Source organism: Phaseolus vulgaris, chromosome 8, assembly GCF_051622355.1.
Source record: "Phaseolus vulgaris cultivar YP4 chromosome 8, ASM5162235v1, whole genome shotgun sequence".
Classification (NCBI taxonomy): Eukaryota; Viridiplantae; Streptophyta; class Magnoliopsida; order Fabales; family Fabaceae; genus Phaseolus; species Phaseolus vulgaris.
This window is the reverse complement of record NC_143505.1, coordinates 53,741,217-53,760,430: the sequence shown is the minus strand read 5'-3', so window position 1 is coordinate 53,760,430 and position 19,214 is coordinate 53,741,217. Positions and strand designations below refer to the sequence as shown.

Below are 19,214 nucleotides of genomic sequence, written 5' to 3'. Positions count from 1 at the left end.
TGAAAGGAGGGTACACGTGTTGCGTTCTGAGCTGGTCAATAGAGAAGGTTGATTATATGAATGAATCCAAGTGTAACGTAGGGTCAACATTTTGAATACTTGGGACACGTGTCTGGTTTTGGGTGGTGGGCGATGATTTCTACAGCGTAGATATCACATACCTTGTGGGGGTTCTAAACACATGACACCGTCTAACGTGGCACCATGTCGGCAACAACTAAGGAACTGTTTTTAAAATTAAGGGAAAGTGAATTTTAATGTAGAAAGAAACATTATCGATTTAAATTTGAAAACAAAATTTGTTTAAATAAAGTGGAGTTGCAATAGTTGTGAAATGAATTTCAAACCATTTTAAATCAATTTGAAAATAAAAGGATTTTAAGTTCTAGAAGTTATTTTACACTTCCTGTGTTCCTCCACACTTCTCTTTTCCCTTCATCTTCTCCCCTCTTTCTTTTTCTCTTTTATAACTTTTAGTATTACTTCACCCGCAACTAACTCAATTAAAATCGAAAAATTCAACCTATTTTAAGTGTACCTCATTGAATCTTAAAATTTAACCAAATTAAACTAAACTCAATTCAATCACTTTAAAATTGTATTTTCCAACAGAAGAGTGGACGGAAAATGGAGAATATATTAAAGAAGGCTCAATAGCATTCATATAGAAGCAGGACTAGGAAAAAAGTAACATAATAATAATAACTTTAAGAAGAAAAAGTCCCAAACTTGCAGTTAACTAACTGGCTGCAATAACAGAAGCCATACATGAATCACTAGAATCCTTGTAATGAATGCATCACTGGAAACGCATTAAAAGTTGTAATTAAAATATAAAGTACATACATTCTATGAATATCCAAATGCAAGAAACTTTGGGCAAGAAGCCGAGAAATCGCTTTCCATTCACTATTCACTAATGAAACTCAGTTGAACGAGCTACAAAATCTTGGAAATTATAGCTATAATTACCACAAAAAATCAAATACAATTTTGTCTACATCAGCTAACATACTTTATGGAGTGAGCAGTAAAATCCAATTAAATTGCAGAATTGACAATGTACACTTTCCTAAGTATGTCTATAGCAAGTGGGTAAAACTCTTCGCTTTTCAAGATTTTCGCCATGTCACTTTGCTTGGTCATCTTCAAAGAAAGGGGAAGAAATCAAAAGGGAAAAGGAAAAAATTGGCAAGACTAACTTTTCATCTTGCATTATAGATCTTTTCGGCTTCAGCCATTTTGTTCAAGGATGTGAATCCCAGTGCAGGGATATTTCTCATATCCGCCAAAAGACACCAAAAAGGGATCCGCAAGATCTTATTCCCATGGGTGGAAGAAAAAAATTCCACAGAATGTACAATAGCTGAAGTGAAATCCGTCCACCAACACTTATAATCAGCCACTCTAATCCCACCAAGCTGGTTACTTTATACCTGAGGAGAAGCCCTGTCTTGAAGGAAACCCACCAGGTTGTGTCCTATAAGGTTTCTCATTAGCAAAGCGTTTATCTGATGGCCCAGCACCAAGGATCCCGAGTGAGTTAGGATCAGTAATCCTGAGTCCATTACTTGCGGTCCTTTGAGGTGGCGGCTGACCCTGGAATTGATTATCACTTTCAGCTCTTCTTCTTCGTTTCCATGCCTCAGATTTCCCACTATTATCAACTGCTTCTGGCATTTGATAGGTACTCATATTTTTTAATCCTCTTTGCCTCTCCATGTGGACACGGAATGGATTTCCATTTCTGGTAAATGAAACAGATACCGACCCATTGCCGTGAGAGGGGCCAACCCCTGCCTCATCTTGCTCCTGTCTAAGTTTGGAATATATTTGATGAAGCCTTTCCCCTGAAAGATGGGAAAAAGTGGAGACATATTTCCACAGTCGCACAGTCATTCCTGTAAATAAGCAAACAAAATAAATCAATATGAAGTAGAGACTAGAGAATACTGAAAGTGATTAACCAAAATAAATGTTGACATATCCTCTTAAGAAATTGAGAGCCCTACAACAAAAACAAAAGAATTCCATACAAATAAACAAAGCAGAAACCTTCCCAAGTGGAATGAAAACTTACTATCTTGCTTATAGGGTTCCTCTTCATGTTCCAACACAATTTGATCTATCCTTCGCCCAAGAAGTTGCAAATAGTTGCGTATTTTTGAAAGCACCTGAGCAGGGGGGAATATAAACAGTGTAACCCATGAAAGAGAAAAGACAAATTACAAGGAAAGAAGCCAAAAGACATACCTTTTCCTTGGGAAGATTGGCACTAGTTTGCTGCAACCTGTGAAGACGTTTCAAAGTTTTCATTTCTTCAACCATTACATCTTGACACCATTCCATCCATTTCACCTCCTTGAACTGCTCATACACTTCCTCGTTGTCAGACATTTCACCCTCTTCCTTTACTATAGATTCAACCTTCTGGGGTTTTTGAAATCTATCCTTTCTTATTTGGACATTAACAGAACCTGATTTTTTCTTTTTCTCCTGCCCACGTACCAATGAAATGATATTATCTCTATCTTTCTTTGAAGGCTTCCGTCCAACTTTGCTATTGGCATTTTTCACACCAAGAACCGCAAGTTCCTATACAAGAAAAATCAAGTAACCATTGTAAGTGACAAATAGTGAGAATAAATTCAACAAATGAAGGGTCCCAGAATTAAAAAAGGTTTAGTACGAAGCAGATATCAAATTGCTGTAGGGGGATTTTAGCATGCGCAAGAAAAGGATGGGGGCATTACATCAAAATTCAAAATAATCTTCAATCACTGGAATACACGATCAATGTTAAAAAAGATGCCAACATACATCTCGGAACATGCCACAGAAATATGGACACCATGAAGGTAAGTCTAAAACAAAAATCAGAGCAGTGAAGGACAATCATTAGTGTGGAACTCGAAGTCCCATAGGAATTTAGGAAAAATAACAAATACAGCCAACAAAGTCATAAATATACTATTCACAACAGTCTGAGATTACACAATTGTTCAGTCACTTTACCTTCTCCCATAACCTTCTGTCAACTCAATATCTTATGCTACAAAGTAGCTTGTATGTTACCCTCAGTTCTAATTATGACCACCCAACTACTACTGTAACTTCTCCAACTCTTATTCTCTTCTTGCTAGTAAATACCTTGGTAATTGGGGATATAATAAGTGTGAAATTAAATACCAAAGTCATGAAGGGTAATTAACAAAGTATAGAAGAATAGGTAGCATTTAAAAACATAAAAAAAAAACAATGGAAAAAGAAGCTAAATAAAAGGAAGGGAGATCCCATAGTAGACTTGTAAATTGTAAATACAGAACAGAAGGGCATAATGAAATTAGAATTTAAGTAATTGCATACTTGCTCCAAAAGGGCATTAGCACGATCTTTTAAATTTGGAGCTCGTGGTAAGAAAGTTTCATGGTGTTGAAGTTCTACAGGTGCAATTTTTTTCGTGAGGCCAAGTCTTTCATCTAATCTTATCTTTTCCCAATTACCAAACCCATGGAAATATATTCCAATAAGCAATCTAGCATCATCAACTGTAAACAAGTAAAATAGAATTAGCAAAGCAGCAATTAAGTAAAAGGAATATATAACACATACTATATAAGAGGATAAACTTACTTTGATTCCATCCACAACCTTTGGACCAGTTTGATGGTTTGAGATATGACAGAACACGAAATTGTGCAATAGGATCTTCGTATCGATCAATGCGCTTTGCCAGAAGTTGAAGTTGTTGGACACGGGTAACTAGATCACTCGCCTTCACAGGGACACCAAAAAAATCCAGCAGAGGCCCCTAGATGCAATATTACATGTTAAAAGCTTTTAAAAGCTTCTAAGGAAACAAGACAACTAATATAACCATTGCAAGCCATATTCTAGGGAACTTAATGTTATACCAACCTTCACATCTAAATTTCCAAGTTCCACTGCCTCTGTACAGCCATCAATAAGAGCATTGAATAGTTCAATCTGTGCTCCAGTTGGAGCTGCACCAACAGCACCACCCACCTCGGCAGCAATTAAGTCAATTTGGCTCTCATTGCCATATTTCATAACCTGGTAAAGAAAATTGTTTACTACCAAATAAAATAACAAAATGAAGCATATACAAGACACATTGCACAAATAGAAAACACAAACTGACAAGGCATAATGCTAGAAAAGCCCAAAGAACAAATATAAAAAATAAGTTATACATGAACTCAAAAGAGAGGTCTACACACCCATTTACTATGAACTGACCCACAGTGAAGTACAAAAATTAACTTTATCCAACAAAAGGAGCAGGGAAGAAATCTTAGATGCTGACAAGGAGTAGATTACTCCCTACTTCAACACAAAATAAAATAAAAAAACATAAAAACATGTCATTTATGAAACAAAAAGCAAAATTCCATAAAGCAAACACTTTCCACGCTGCATAATATCCATTTTGAGCAAGCTTTAGTTCATAGTCAAGATATTTACACAATAGTGAAGAATGCAAAATATTAATTGCTTGAGTCACGTGGAAACAAATTATAATTTGATATTAAATTGTAATTGTAATTGGTAACAAAACAAACTAATAGAATCAGTTATAAATTCGGTGTCACCTCAAGCTCATAGCTTCATTAGTACATGTATAAGCAAAAAATTTAGCCTATCCAATAGGCTAAGTACTATATGAAGGAATGCTTAGAAAGTTTCCGGTATAGAAAGATAACATTGAAAATCATCAAAAGTAATAATAGAATCTTACTGAACGCGAAAAACGAAGTGCGTCTCTTTTAGATAAATTCCCATATGACCAATTTCTCACTTGAACACATGCTCCTTCAATCATTGGTACAGCAGGAGCAGAATACTCTGCTTTCCGCCGTTTCTGAACTCGTTCAGGTGGTTCAGGTTCCTTCTTTTTTCTTTTATTAGTTCTTTCGGATGGATCAACTTCTGCATAGCTTTTAATATTTCTAGCAGAACGAGGAGCAAGAGCTTCCTGAAAGAACCAAAATAAAACAGGTAAAGCACCAACTAAAACAGACATCACATAAACATAATTCTTAGAAACCCAAAAACAATAGAGAAAATTATTTAAGAATGTGTCTACAAAAGTACAGGTTCAAACCTCTGCTTGGAACACAGAATCCGGCTTTATCCATCGGCTCCAGAAACTCCCATCATCTTCATCATTGCAAAAATTGGCAACCTACAGTTTGAAAGGTAAAGAGAAAATACTTAGCAGTCCCTCATCAAATCCAAAACAATATATCCTTCCCAACCAAACAAATAAAAATAACATTATCAAAAATGGATTAAAAACGGAAACAACAAAATTAATGGTAATGTGCACAATCTTACCTTAAAGGCACTTAATAACTCATTTCCCTGTTCCCCATCAGGTTCTTTCTCTTCCACCTTCTCTGCTCTTTCAAGAATTTCATCTATATCCATACTTAAGAGTCGTTTCTTGCTCTCTTCATCATTTCTTTCTTCCTTAAAAAGCTCCTCAGCTCCAAATCGTAAGATTGCAGACAGCTCATTCTGTCATTTCAGAAGCAAATTATTGGTATAGTAATTGTGTAATTAAATAAAAATAGTCAAGTCTGCGGAACATTAATTGATTCAACACAGTCCACAAAATACAAAATAGAAGACATCACCTCAGTAGATTGGTGTTTTAGTATCTACAAATACATGATATAGTGCGATGAAGTAAACTAATGAGTATACACTTTTACAAAACATCCTTACTTTGTCAAAATAACTTCCTCCTTTTTTGGCTTCTTTCTTCTCCAGTCTACCCTCTGCATTTAATTTTTGAATCACCAAGTGATCCAGAACCTATGGAACACATTCACATGAAAAATGACATAAAATTATTGGCCTCAAGCCAAGTCAAGAAGCAATTAAATGTCTATTAGGAACATTATATAATATATACACATATAACATACATAAAAACAGCCACTGGAAATCCAGTGACTTTTAACATACCATTTTCTTCTTAGCACGTTCCAGAATATCTTCCTCAACACTTTTACTTGTCACAAATCTATATATGTTAACAACTTCTTGTTGCCCAATTCTATGAGCTCTACTCATTGCCTAGAAAACATAGAATAGAAGTAACAGTAAGTACCAAATATTTTGTTGATTAATAATAAAATTAAATCAGCTGAATACCTGCAGGTCATTTTGAGGATTCCAATCAGAATCAAATATTATAACAGTGTCTGCTGTGGCAAGGTTTATACCCAAACCTCCTGCCCGTGTTGAAAGAAGGAAGCAAAAATCATCACTACCAGGTGCATTGAAATGATCCATTGCCTGCTGTCGCAGCTCAGCTTTTGTACTGCCATCAAGCCTCTGAAATTGAAATCCTCGAAGTGACATATATTCTCCCAGTATATCCAACATTCTAACCATCTGCAATACACCTCTGATAAGTTAGTATATCATAAACTAATCCATAAAACATATTACATTTTATCAAAAAAAAAAACCACTAGGATGCTTACACATGCAACATCAATAGTTAGAAGCTATTTATGATCTTAATATCCACCTGTTTATGAACTTTGTACAACAAGCACAGTCCTAAATCAATAGTGAAAGATTTAAGACTTCAAACAGATCAGCAATCATCTTTGTTCACCAGAAATCAGTAAAGATCAATCTGCATTTTCATGAGCAGTGAATCTATCCTAATCAATTAAATGAATTTTTGGTTTCAGTTCATAGATTCTTGAGGGATTTGAGGTCTTAAAAGGGAAATATTGATCAAATGTTTTTCCTGTTTTCTTTAATTATTATAAAAAATTACTGGGCTGTTTCAGAATGTTTTCCGTACTTCTAATCAATCTTCATTTCAAAGAATCCATACTTTATTAAACAATAAGAAAATCCTACACATGTTCAAGCCAAGCCTGACCATATTTAATGCGTATCTGGTGACTGGGAAGAATCATAAAATGTATTATTACTTCTTTTTAATAAGTTGGGGAGTTGGGGTTGTTGAAAATTGAAATATGTCTATGATAACAATACCAGCTAAATGAGCATGCCAAAAACTGAGTTTAACATGATCTAGTCTAGTCTACTAAATTTCATAAATTTAAGTGAATAATATTTAAAATAACTAAAGAACATATCACGTTTAGGTGAATAATATTTAAACCAACCAAAAAGTAAACTTCAATTTTTAAAGGCTACAGGTAACCCTAAACAGAAACATGTAGAAGGACAAGTCAAAACAAGAAACACTACTCAAGAAAAGTATGATAAAATTTTGTTGAGCTAAAAGCCTCCAACTATACTAAGAAGCACATCCAGTAAATCAATTTTACTTTTCAACCACAAACCTGAGAGAAAATCAATACACGATGCTTGGTTTCATGCAATCGAACAAGAAGCTTATCAAGTATGACAAGCTTGCCGCTGCTAAAAACAATTCTCTCTAGTTTACTGTTATCACTACTCCCTGAGTCCCCACCATAGCCATGATCAGCACTTTCAAACAAGAACGGATGGTTGCAGCACTTCTTTAATTCCACCACAATATTTAGAAGAGAAACCTGAAATTTTGCACACAAAAAATTAGTGATCATCTTTTAAAATAAAATTGAAAAGGATATAGAAATATACATTATGAAATCAAACTTCACAAAATTGTCAGTCCAAGCAATATTAAACAGATGCAACATCTATTAATATATTCTCCCTCTAATTTAAGAACACGCCAAATTGAAAAGAAATGTAGCTCAGCTTCATGACATGCACATAAATTTACCATATAATGTATTTTTCTTTTAAATAAAAAATAATTAAATCTTAAATACCTACAACAAACCACACTATCTCTAGCTTAATTTTAACAAACAAAGAAGTTTGCATGGTTGGAAGAAACCATGCATCATAGCCAAGTATTGGCATTTCTTATTTAAATAATCATGATGAAGAAAGCTTGCAATCCATTTATTTATGAAAAATGATTGTTAGGAAAACAGAATAGAAACTTAACCTGATTCCCCCGAACTCCTTTGTTCAAATTGTGAAAATTACGTTCCAAAATCCACTTATAATACCTACATGATGGAATACATCAACAGGAATTAAGAAAGTGAACTTACAATAACAGCATTTTTTCAAAACAAACATATTTCAGAACTTAAAATTGCACTTACTGTTTCTGAAGAGGAGACATTTCAACCCGAAGTATACGCTCAATTTTAGGGGGCAATGATTTCTCCACATCTTTGATAACTCTTCGAAGTATGTGAGGTCTCAATTCTGTATGAAGATTTGCAAGCTAACAAAAAATAATTTATGCACTTCAACTTACAGTTCGGTAAAAAGGAAAATCAATTAGCAGAGAAAAAAGTAGAGGGTACCAATGACAACTTATACCTCATTTTCATTAAAAGAACTCAGATTCTTATAATTTTGAACAAATTCATCCTTGCTCCTGAACTTGTCAGGGTCAAGGAAATGAAGCAAGGCCCTACAAAACAAGGGGGGATGGGGTAGGGGGAATTGTCAAACAAACCAGGAAAATCAAAGCAAACAAAATAACAGACAACACACATAACTTAAATAGAAATCAATTTAGTGGACATGTGATGCAGAGATCAAGGAATTCTATCAACATGTGATAAGAAACAATCAATCAGGGGAGTCTCCCAAAAAAAATATGTATTTGTGAGAATGCATATACAAACTAATTATCCGTTAATGATTGACAAAAAACAAGACAAGAAGCACCATTAACACAGGAGGAATGTCATGTTGTGTGCTTTTAAATGGTATATACATATCATTTACTAGGTCATGCATCGAGCAGGTTAAGTATATCCTTATAAGAATTTACTGGGCACCTTCACCAATAGATAAGAGGAATCTTCAACGATACAATTTATTAATACTTGTCCATGCAATAATATTAAGAAATTCAACATATCCACAAAAGATGTAAGTTTACGTTTTGACAAGTCAAATATGAAAGGAAAATGTTAATGATACCATAGTTCTTCCACACTGTTCTGTAGAGGAGTACCAGTGATAAGCAACTTGTTCTTGGTGCTAAATTCCTAAAAGATTAGCACAAAAACAAACCATAAAAATTAAAACTCTATCATAAATAATTGCACAAAAAATAAATTAAGAGAAATGTTACATACTGAAAGTGTCGTATACAACTGTGCCTCACTATTTTTTAGCCTATGAGCCTCATCCACCATCAGGTAACTCCATTTGATCTTGGACAGAAAAGCCTTATCCTTCAAAACTACTTCATATGTCGTCAAAAGTGCATTGAATTTTAATGGCTTCCCTGGTCTTTTTTCATTATAAAATTCATACTGTTGACAAACCTGTCAAAAAATGTAAAACGGGAAAAAAATCATATGTAAAATAAAGAAATAAAATTAAAAGCTTACAGGTAGTTTACCATACAGAACTATTTGAGTCTAGGCTTTTTAAAACAGGTAATTTAAATTGAAAGAAAACTATCAAAACCACACCCACTAAGCATTCAGCTTAGCAAGAAACAACCGAGCAAAACAAAAGACAAGTGAACATCCATAATAAAGCAAAAAAAAAAGTGATTAAATGTTGGGATGAAAAAAATTGAATCATGGAAGACTTAACAAAATTCATAAATCATAAAGAAGTAATTAAAAACATTTGACAGCTTTAGGAAAATCACAACCATTAATTGCTCATGATTAAACTTAAAGATCCTATTCTTAAAGAAACAAGTTGTGATTTCAATATATGCAAGACAGAATATAATGTGCCTAACAAAAATTAAAAAAATTGCATCTCCTGAACAAAGTTAACAGTGAACATGTACCTAAAAAAATGAAAAGGAGCATGGGAAAAACTTTTAGATCCATCAAGAGGAAAGGTGGTTTAACATAAAAAAAACAGTTATATGAATGAAAAACAAAGAAATAGAGTCACGATCACAGTTGCCAGCAACTCATAATGATCACAATAACAAAAGATGGACAAAAGGGCAAGGGCAGGCAACCATGAAATAATGTCCATCTTCCAAACCTAGGCAGTCAATAGTGATCATAGTGACAATATAGCAAGGCAGAGACATCATTGAGTCACTTTGAAATCATGGCCATGGTCTCCCATTAGCATAGTGGAGTGGCACAATCACACTTCTGGAAGGGTTTAGGGTTCACAATCTGCAATTTGGTGGAAACCCCAAAAATTCCCTTGCTATTTAATTGTTAGTGAGGGTAATTTTGGATTTTACAGTTTTTATATTTTGGTTTTAATTAGCTTGTGAGGCTCTCTCCCCACACAACACAATCACAACTTCTCTTCTGCCCTAACTGCCCAACCAACAATTCCACCTTGTTCCCTTCTTCACCATGATCTTCATTTTCCAGCAACCAGCCCAATTCACATTTTTTTCTTATCTTGTTCTGATCCTTCACTTCTCCTTTATTCTGAAAATGAAGTCTGACCCTTTATAGCTTATACTTTATATTCCACTTTCTTTGATCGTTTGCCCTATTCTGTTTCCTTCCTCCCTTTTCTCCTTCATCATTTGCTGCCACAATATTAATTTTTTATTTTGCGCTTTTATATTATGCCTAGCAGAATCATGGCTCCACAAAATCTTTGTTTCCGTGTCATTACACTTTATATCTGTTCAAGTACTGAGTTATTATTATTAATGGTGACTAGCACATGTGTTGAGTTATTAACTAAAAAATATTAGAACAGCAGTCATCCCGCTATCCCACTTACAGGGTAGGCCACTCACTCCATTACCAGGAATTATAACTATGTTTCAAACTAGAACTAGTCACACACTCTACCACTATAAAAGCATCACAGCAAAACAAGCAAATAACATAGAACAAATAAATTTCAGTTAAAGCTTTCCACAGTACAAACCCAAGCAAAACTAACCCCCCTACATGCTTTACTAATTCATTTATTCACCTAATTTTATTGTAAAATACATGACCTTGAAAAATAGTGAAGAACCATGCTACCATAAGCAGAAAAAAACCATAGATATGTTGGATATACAAGTTGAGTTAACATCTTAAGTATTGATGTAGTAACTAATTAGGGACTACATCCTGCATTTATCTCACTCAGCATACATATCTGCAATCTAGTAAGACAAGCTGCTGAAAATGTACCACATATCAGACAGATTCTATAACTTCATTTTCAAATGAACCAATGTGCCTCACCTCTCGACTAGCACGAGTACCAACATATATGATAATATTCATATCAGGAAGCCACTTCCTGAATTCTTTGGCCCAATTTGATAAAGTGGAGAGTGGAACAACTACAAGAAAAGGACCATGGATTTGCTGGGCATTCTGTGTAAGGAACAAAAAAACATGTATTATTAAATTGCAAAGGCAATTGTAATCAAATATACAACTGATACAACACCTGTAAAAAACCAAGCATTGATACTGACTGAACAGTTTTCCCGAGGCCCATTTCATCAGCTAAAATGACATTTGTATCATTTCTCCAACTGCAAAATGCAAGACACAGATTTAGAACATCAAAAATTTAAAAACAAAATCCTCACAACCATATACAAGCATGCATACCTGTTAACAAGAAAATTCAGACCCTCAAGTTGATAATCACGAAGCTTTCCACCCTTCAACCACTCAGGTTGTTCCTCAAGCTTTCGCAAACTTGCTAAGCATCACAACCAAATACTAAAATCAGAATTTGCGTACATAATATAGCATATGATATTCTGTAAATGAAATAATGAACAAAAATTCATACATGGTATTGAAATAATCAAAGAACGAATAAAAGGAAATAGGCCTCAGAAGTCAGGAAATACAAACAAAAAACCCCCTTTAATCAACTTTCTCAGATTTAAGCCTAAGTAGTGATAAAGTGCAACATTAGAAAGACATGTCAAAGTTAATTGTAAATAATCTTCTGACATATTATTAAAAAATAGACACACCATATTAGTTTTGCCCAGAAACAGAAAAAAAAAATGAAAAAAAAAATTAAAATTAAATCCCCTAAGCAAATATAATACACAATGTTAAAATTACATATTGAATATATGTAAAACAAATGGTGACACAAAAAAGTAAAAAAAATTAGACCTATATGTTAAAGGTTTTCCTGACTAAACAGTTTATCTTAACGTAACCAAGTAAAAAATGAGGTTTTGCATATTTAAAATTATGTTAATAATCGTATAAGTAAAAAAAAGCAATAAAGTAATAATTAACCATGTCCCAGCGTACTCCTATGTTTAATAGAGAAGACGTGCTATCAAACAGAATTGAGTATAAACCAAGACTGAGAAGTACCTAGTGTTAGATATGACAAAAACTGTAAATCAGTGGACAAATTATATACGACACAATTGGTAAAATTGTTCCAAATTCTGTAGGTCTTTTGTTTTGCAATTTAAATTATATATGCCTAGAACTTAGAAAATAATGGTGGATAAATGACAATAACATAAATCTACCACACCAGCAACCATGTCAAGTGCATAAACAGAATTTGTAAAATATTTTTGGTTCTATTGAATCCACCAACCTTTACTTTTCTTACGCTGAGAATCTACCATCTTTCCTTGAACTGCCGCCATAGCAGCCTCACGAGCCTGTTCAAATATGCCAGAACAAAAAGTTTATAGTAAGAGAAACAAATAGTATCCAAATTATCATATATAGTAATGTATATAAATCTTATTATTCACGTGCATGCATTGCCCACCACTAATAAACATAAATACAACAACGAAGCCTAGACCTATTTCTAGTGGGTACAGATGGAAAAATCCCAAGGCTACAAGTTTAAAACTCAAGTATATCCTATTTTTGTAAATCAATCATGTTCTAGGATCCACTTTGTATCATACTTATACAGTCATACTCACGTTTAACAAAATCTCTCTCTCTCTCTTTGGCCACGCCATCTTAATTTGCACAAGCCCAAAAACAAGACAGATAGTTGCATAATAACTTCTACAAGAAGAATGACTAAACCCAAAAAATGAAATTTTTCAAAACTGAAATGATAACGAGAATAGAGTAAAAAAGAGACCTACCTTATACTCGTCAATAGCATGTTGGGCAAAAGCAATATCAATGTCCTTTTCCCTAGTACATTAAGAGTGACAATTTACATAGTATCAATAAATGAATAGGAGTCTAATAACAGTGAAAACTAATGTCATACTTGTCAAATAAGGATCTAAGAGTTTAAAAGAGTGTACAACAATTCATAGAGATCATTCCACCCTGCTTCTAACATGAAGCCAAACAATTCATAGAAATCAATAAAAAATAAAGTAAACCATAATTTTTTAGAGTAATGTACCAAGTCGCTTCAGCATAAGATAGTCCTTGCCACTTGACCAAGTATTCTGGAATAACATTGCTAGAATTATCTTTGCTGATTCTATCTGCAATTATCCTTTCCACCTAAAAATACGATAACAATCCAATTAACAATACAACATACAGCCAAGAACAAAGTAATGAAAATATTGGAATGCATGAAAGCAAACCTGACTGTTCTGTTTGATAATATCTAAATCCATCTCCTTACTAACATCATTGACCTCAATCTGCATAAAGGGACAAGAAATTATTAATAAACAAAAATAATATCAATTGTCCTTAGCAGATAAATCATTTCCTCCAAAATAAATTTCCAGTTCTGCAGTATTTATATCCTGCAGCCTATTAAATGATTCAGCACATCTAAATTGACTTGCTGAACTAAAATATTTACCTCCTCTCTTGAAATTGTCCTTCTGTACCTCATGTCTTCCATTATTTTCTTTGTATAATTCAAAACCTTCTTAAAACCACTGAGCTGCAATCTCACATAGACAGAATGTATTACATTTCAGCCAGATAGAAATTAAAAAAAAAGTCAAAACCATGTGGAAGATTAAAATAACCAAACAATAGGAAGCAGGATTGTTATGATAAAAAAACAGACATACAAAAAGACAATAATGACAGCATAACTCTTATAATTCATAATAAACAATAAGAATAAATATCATACGTTTTGCAGCTCAGCAAAAGACTTCCACTGACAGTGCAAATGTGATTGCCCTTTCCATTTTATCAAAAATTCCATCTCATTCCAATCAATTTCTGAATCAAACAAGTGACTCATTAAAACAGGCTCTGTTGAACGATTATTCCTTTCCGCATCTTCAGCTGTGCCCTTTGGTTGATGCCAAAGCACCTTTTCAATGGAGTCACTATCATCCTCGTCAATTTCTTCCTGAAGAACACAAAGAATGACATCAGTAAAAATACTTTAAGCACATGTTAAGCCAATAGGAGGTATCATAATAACAAAACTAAATAAAATCTCATACTCCCCAAAAGTAAGCCTTTCCAGTATAAATATAAATTTTATTAGATTATGAAATCCTCATTTCTAGATTAAATCACACTGATCCAAGATATTTCTATTCTGTACTCAAACAAAACTATTATCCTTGCAGAGGATAGGTTGGAGAAATCTCAAAAATATCAAAACAAATGCCACTGAAGTTACCATCTTGTCTCTTGGGAATAAACTCTGTCAAGCAATCAGCAAACCTCATACTTGAGGTCTCTCCACCACCACCACACCAAATGTAAAGAGTAATACAGCTGACACAAATTACAAACATACACCAATGATCTTCCAGCAAGTAAGTAGTTGTATACCACTCTGTTTAAACAAAATATCCAAATTCATAAGCTTTCTTCAAGCCAGTATCCATTCTCTGATTCCCCACTTAGAAATATCACTTCCTTACCTCTATCCTTAAAATTCTCAATTATTCTGAATGACAAATTAAAACAAGCCTTGCTTTTGCACCAATTCTCCTTAGTAAAACACCCTACAAATTTAATAATCCTACCACTTATGCACAATATTTTATGCTAAAAATAATGAAAATTAAAAGAAACAAAAAAATAACAGATATATTCATAATATCAGTTCATCACACCATATAATTCCATCTTGTAACTTTTTCTACATCACACTGAAACTGAAACAGAGGAATACAAATACAATATTTCTGATTTCAAGGGCATTCAGTTAGACCTTCAACTTCCTAGAAAACATATTAATCTGAACTAGAAATCATGCAATGCCACATCCACCCGCCCCCAAAAATGATAAAACAAACATCTTAGCATGGCAAGATACCAATTACAGATATGAAAATTATTGGGATAACTTTGTCATAGTCGTTTATGTATCCTTTTGGAGCCAACCTCACCTAGTGAATGAGGCTTTGTTGTTGATCTTTCCTAATTTGGAAAAGTTTTATTTGGTTAGGTTCAAAATGAGGAAGGTTAAAAGTAGGAAAAAATTCTGCAGCACTGTACAGGATATGCAACCCATTCATGTACAGCTGTACACTTGCAACTTTAGTGGTGTTTCACTACTTTGCAGCTTAATTTCATTTAGGATTATGTTTTTGGCTCCTCTATAGATTACTCAGATCTACCAATGGTTGTTTCAATGGAGCTATGACTTCCATGTCTTTTTTCCAATAAATCTACTTTTGTCATCAAATACATTTAAAACATATCCTTGTTAGACAAATCCACAACTTCCTAAGAATATGCTGCCAAAATTATTTACTCAAATAAGAAAAGATGTGTCTAATCAGTAGTCATTTACTATGCAAGTAAAACAGCCTTTGGAATCCACATTATTTGAAGTGACATGATTATTTTGAGTCTTACATATGTGAGAATCAACATTCAACATCTACGGAATTCTAGTAGATAAATAAACCCCAAGACATTTACACCGAACTACAGACACCCAAAGAGAAGGAGGTAGAAATCATGCTCAGTTGTGTATAGTTAAGGTTGTACCTTTTGGGACTTCTTCTTTTTTCCTTCATCAACTTCTTCACTTTCTTCACTTTCCACATATGATACCTTCCTAACAGTCCTACTAGAAGTGCGAACTTCATTGCTGCGCATAGAAAAACCTATAGCCGAAGAAGAACGACCATTATTTTTGCGAACATGAACACTTCGCTTTTTTGAGCTTTTGAAATCCTCATCACTGTCATTGTCAGAATCCTCCGTTGTTGACTCATTGTCCTCAAAAGATGATTTAACTCTTCTTTGCCGACCAGATGCAGCATACACTTTGCGATCTCTGGTAGATTTCATGTTTTGTCCAATCTTACCTCGTTGCCTTCCTTTAGGCCGTTTAGCATAGAAAGTTTCATCATCATCTGAGACAACTATATTTTCATCACTGTCATCATCTTCATCAGAGCCTTCACCTTCCCAATCTTTATCCTGTAACAACAGTTAATCAATTTGATTTTCAAAAACATCCACCAGAATATTTACTTCAAAACTAACAGTAAAGAAAGAGTTAGCTTCTAACGGACTTATGCAACCCCTTACTATTTAAATTGCAACACAAGCACACATAATTACCTTATTTCCAGCATGACCAGTTGTGGCAGGCTCAAAGTCTGCATCATCAGGATCATCTTCTGCACGATGTTTATAACATTAGAAAATCACAGAAGTTCATCAATAATTATACCTAGATAACAAGGGCCAGAAATTGGCTAATCTAAAAACGATATTCCACACTGAAGAGAAGGTTTAACATACCATCTGCTTCATCCTCTTCTTCATAATCAGCATCATCACCATCATTATCATTATCTCCGTCGTCGTCATCTTCTTCGGCATCATCTGAAAACCTCGAATTCCTGTGCAAAGTTCTATTTGCGGTGGTTGACATCCTTTGTGGCCATGAATTCGATTCAGAAGGCTTTTTTATACCACCGTAATGTATTGAATCACTTTGCTCTTCCCCATCCTGCTCATAATACTCATCCGACAACATTTCTTCAGCGGGAACATCAGAGAGACCTCTTGGACCTTTTCCTTCCTCCTTTTGCCCATCATCATCATCCGAGTCTAATCTTCCTGCTCTTCCATCCAATGAATTATCTTCAGACCCATCTGCATTTCTATAATCTGATCCACTTTTTGACTCCTGCCCAGATTCAGAACCATTTTGAGGGCCCATTTGCCCGCAGTCCTTCCAAAAACTTGAACCCCACCTTCCCATCCTAGCTGTTTTATTACCAGCAGTCTGCAAGGTTGATTCTTTCACAGCATCTCCATCATCGGCTGTTGCCTCAGTTTGCAGTCTACCAGAACCAACTGGTTCGCCATCACTCTCATACTGTGCCTCCATGTTCATATCAAATTCTTTCTCGCTAGAAGTTGCATCAGTACATTCATTACCTACTGATCTATGAGTTCTATTTGCATTCTGTCCTTGGCTTTTATCTTCCATGACGCCATGTGATACTGTATCATTTGAAAAGTTCCTGAAGAAAGCCATCCTATAACATATGACTAACCTACAATTATCTTTACTCCAGTCTCCACACTGTAAGTGTGATTAATCATAATAAAAAAATATCACGTGCTCCTTCAGTTATCTTCTGACTCCTCAAAACCTGAACAACAGAGAGAGTAATTTATGGTCAGAAGGATCCTAATGATGGTCGGCGTATGCCACTTATCACACGTTGATAATGTAAGTTAAATTAAATAACAAAATAGAAAACCCGTATTACAACAATCCAGATAAAAAGGACGTAGAGGAAAATAATAGCACCAGTTTACATCTTCTGCAAGACTTTTACAAATACATACTGATATAACCACCAAGCATGCTTAGCTCTCAGTAGTCAAGTAAGCAGGTTCAGGCGTTCAACCAGTGGTAACTCCATAGAGTTGCAATTCCTTCACAGACCACTGGTTAATTAGTGAGTTAAATTTCACATGTTAATAGTTTCCACACATTCCCTAGCAATCAAGTAATGGGCAAATTGAAATGAAAAAAGAAAAGCTCGTTTCAGGTTGAATTCAAGTGGAACTTGACCCAGGTGAGGTAAATTCGATTTATACTTCAAGTTTTAGGTTAAAAACAGTCCTATATGCATTATACTAAGTTCGCAGACGAACCACATTGATCAAGGAGTGAAAGCACTGCTTCAAAACAAGTGTCTAGTGTAACGGTCAAAACAGAATACCGTTAAGACTCCTGTTTCACCAAAATCGAATTTCAACACCGTTCAATGCACAAAATGATCATCACCGAATCAAAAACAAGTTAATCTCCGAAAAGCAAGGGCATAACCGAATCGAAAGGGAGAAAGCAACGGATCGAGAAGCAAACTCGACGAAGCTCGTCGCTAAAACCCTTAAGGCTTGGAGAACACGACCTCGCAAACAAAAAAACGACCTAAATCCGAAATCGGAACCCTTATTCCGAAACCCAATCACTACGCAATGAGCAAATCCATGCGTCGATGATGCAAGCAAGAGCAAGCGACTTTCACCTTTCCTCGTTGTAGAGCGGGAGGGAGTTCCGGCAATTTGGTTCGAGCGGAAGGAACCGCGACGAGCGACGGTGCGCTGGTTAATAATCGTGCGCACTTCTCCTCCGACAAGGACTCGCCGGAAACGGAATCGCCGGCTTCGAATATCAAAGGAAAAGAAACAAACGAAAAAGAACAAGACAATCGGTTGGTGTTGGAGGAATCGCGGCAGAGCGAGATTCGAATGATGGAGCGGCGGCGGAGAGATTCCCCGGGGGCGGCTTCGGCGGCGGGTGGTAACTTCCGATTTAGAGAGTAAAACGACAAACCGATTGGGATTAAACGACGATGGTGTGCAGATGAAAGGAGAGAGAGAGAGTCTTTTTGTTAGCCCTTTTTTTTCCTCTACGAGAGAGACACACGGAGAAAAGAAAAGGATATATTAATAATAATGTGAGGGGGGAAATTGTAAAACGTTTTATTATTTATTTATTTTTTTATTTTTAATTTGACATCATGGCATTCGGCCAATCAGATTACTCCATCTGTCAATGACATTGCTTAGTGATTGAATGGAACCGTAAATCACCATATACTAATTACTTAAAATTAATATTTACACTTTCTTATTCCCGTAATTGTTCCTTTTTATTTTTATTTATAAAATCATTAAATATTCTAACCATTATTCTTATTTTTAATAAGAATATTTTAAGTTAAAATTAAACAGTTTCTAAGAATCGGTATCATTTTTATTATGTGAAGACATAATGTCATGAAAAATATTTTATATTCTTTTTATTTTTAATTTATTTTTAGCTAATATTAACCA

At 34.6% G+C, this 19,214-nt stretch overlaps 1 protein-coding gene across 1 annotated transcript; it reads right to left on the bottom strand.

Moving 5' to 3' along the window:
• Nucleotides 1–874: 874 nt before the first annotated feature.
• Nucleotides 875–18,804, bottom strand: CHR5 (chromatin remodeling 5). Its single transcript, XM_068633297.1, has 31 exons — nucleotides 18,404–18,804; nucleotides 16,653–17,515; nucleotides 16,470–16,528; nucleotides 15,888–16,325; nucleotides 14,059–14,283; nucleotides 13,777–13,860; nucleotides 13,550–13,609; nucleotides 13,360–13,463; nucleotides 13,088–13,139; nucleotides 12,574–12,640; nucleotides 11,604–11,697; nucleotides 11,437–11,524; nucleotides 11,226–11,360; nucleotides 9,177–9,368; nucleotides 9,019–9,086; nucleotides 8,407–8,500; nucleotides 8,184–8,308; nucleotides 8,021–8,084; nucleotides 7,362–7,574; nucleotides 6,184–6,426; nucleotides 5,995–6,105; nucleotides 5,752–5,841; nucleotides 5,359–5,541; nucleotides 5,126–5,206; nucleotides 4,760–4,996; nucleotides 3,919–4,074; nucleotides 3,634–3,811; nucleotides 3,367–3,548; nucleotides 2,254–2,595; nucleotides 2,081–2,174; nucleotides 875–1,901 (listed from the first exon to the last, which is right to left on the bottom strand). The coding sequence occupies exons 2-31, from the start codon at nucleotides 17,395–17,397 to the stop codon at nucleotides 1,426–1,428; spliced, it is 5,280 nt and encodes a 1,759-aa protein (XP_068489398.1). The 5' UTR covers nucleotides 17,398–17,515; nucleotides 18,404–18,804; the 3' UTR covers nucleotides 875–1,425.
• Nucleotides 18,805–19,214: the final 410 nt, after the last annotated feature.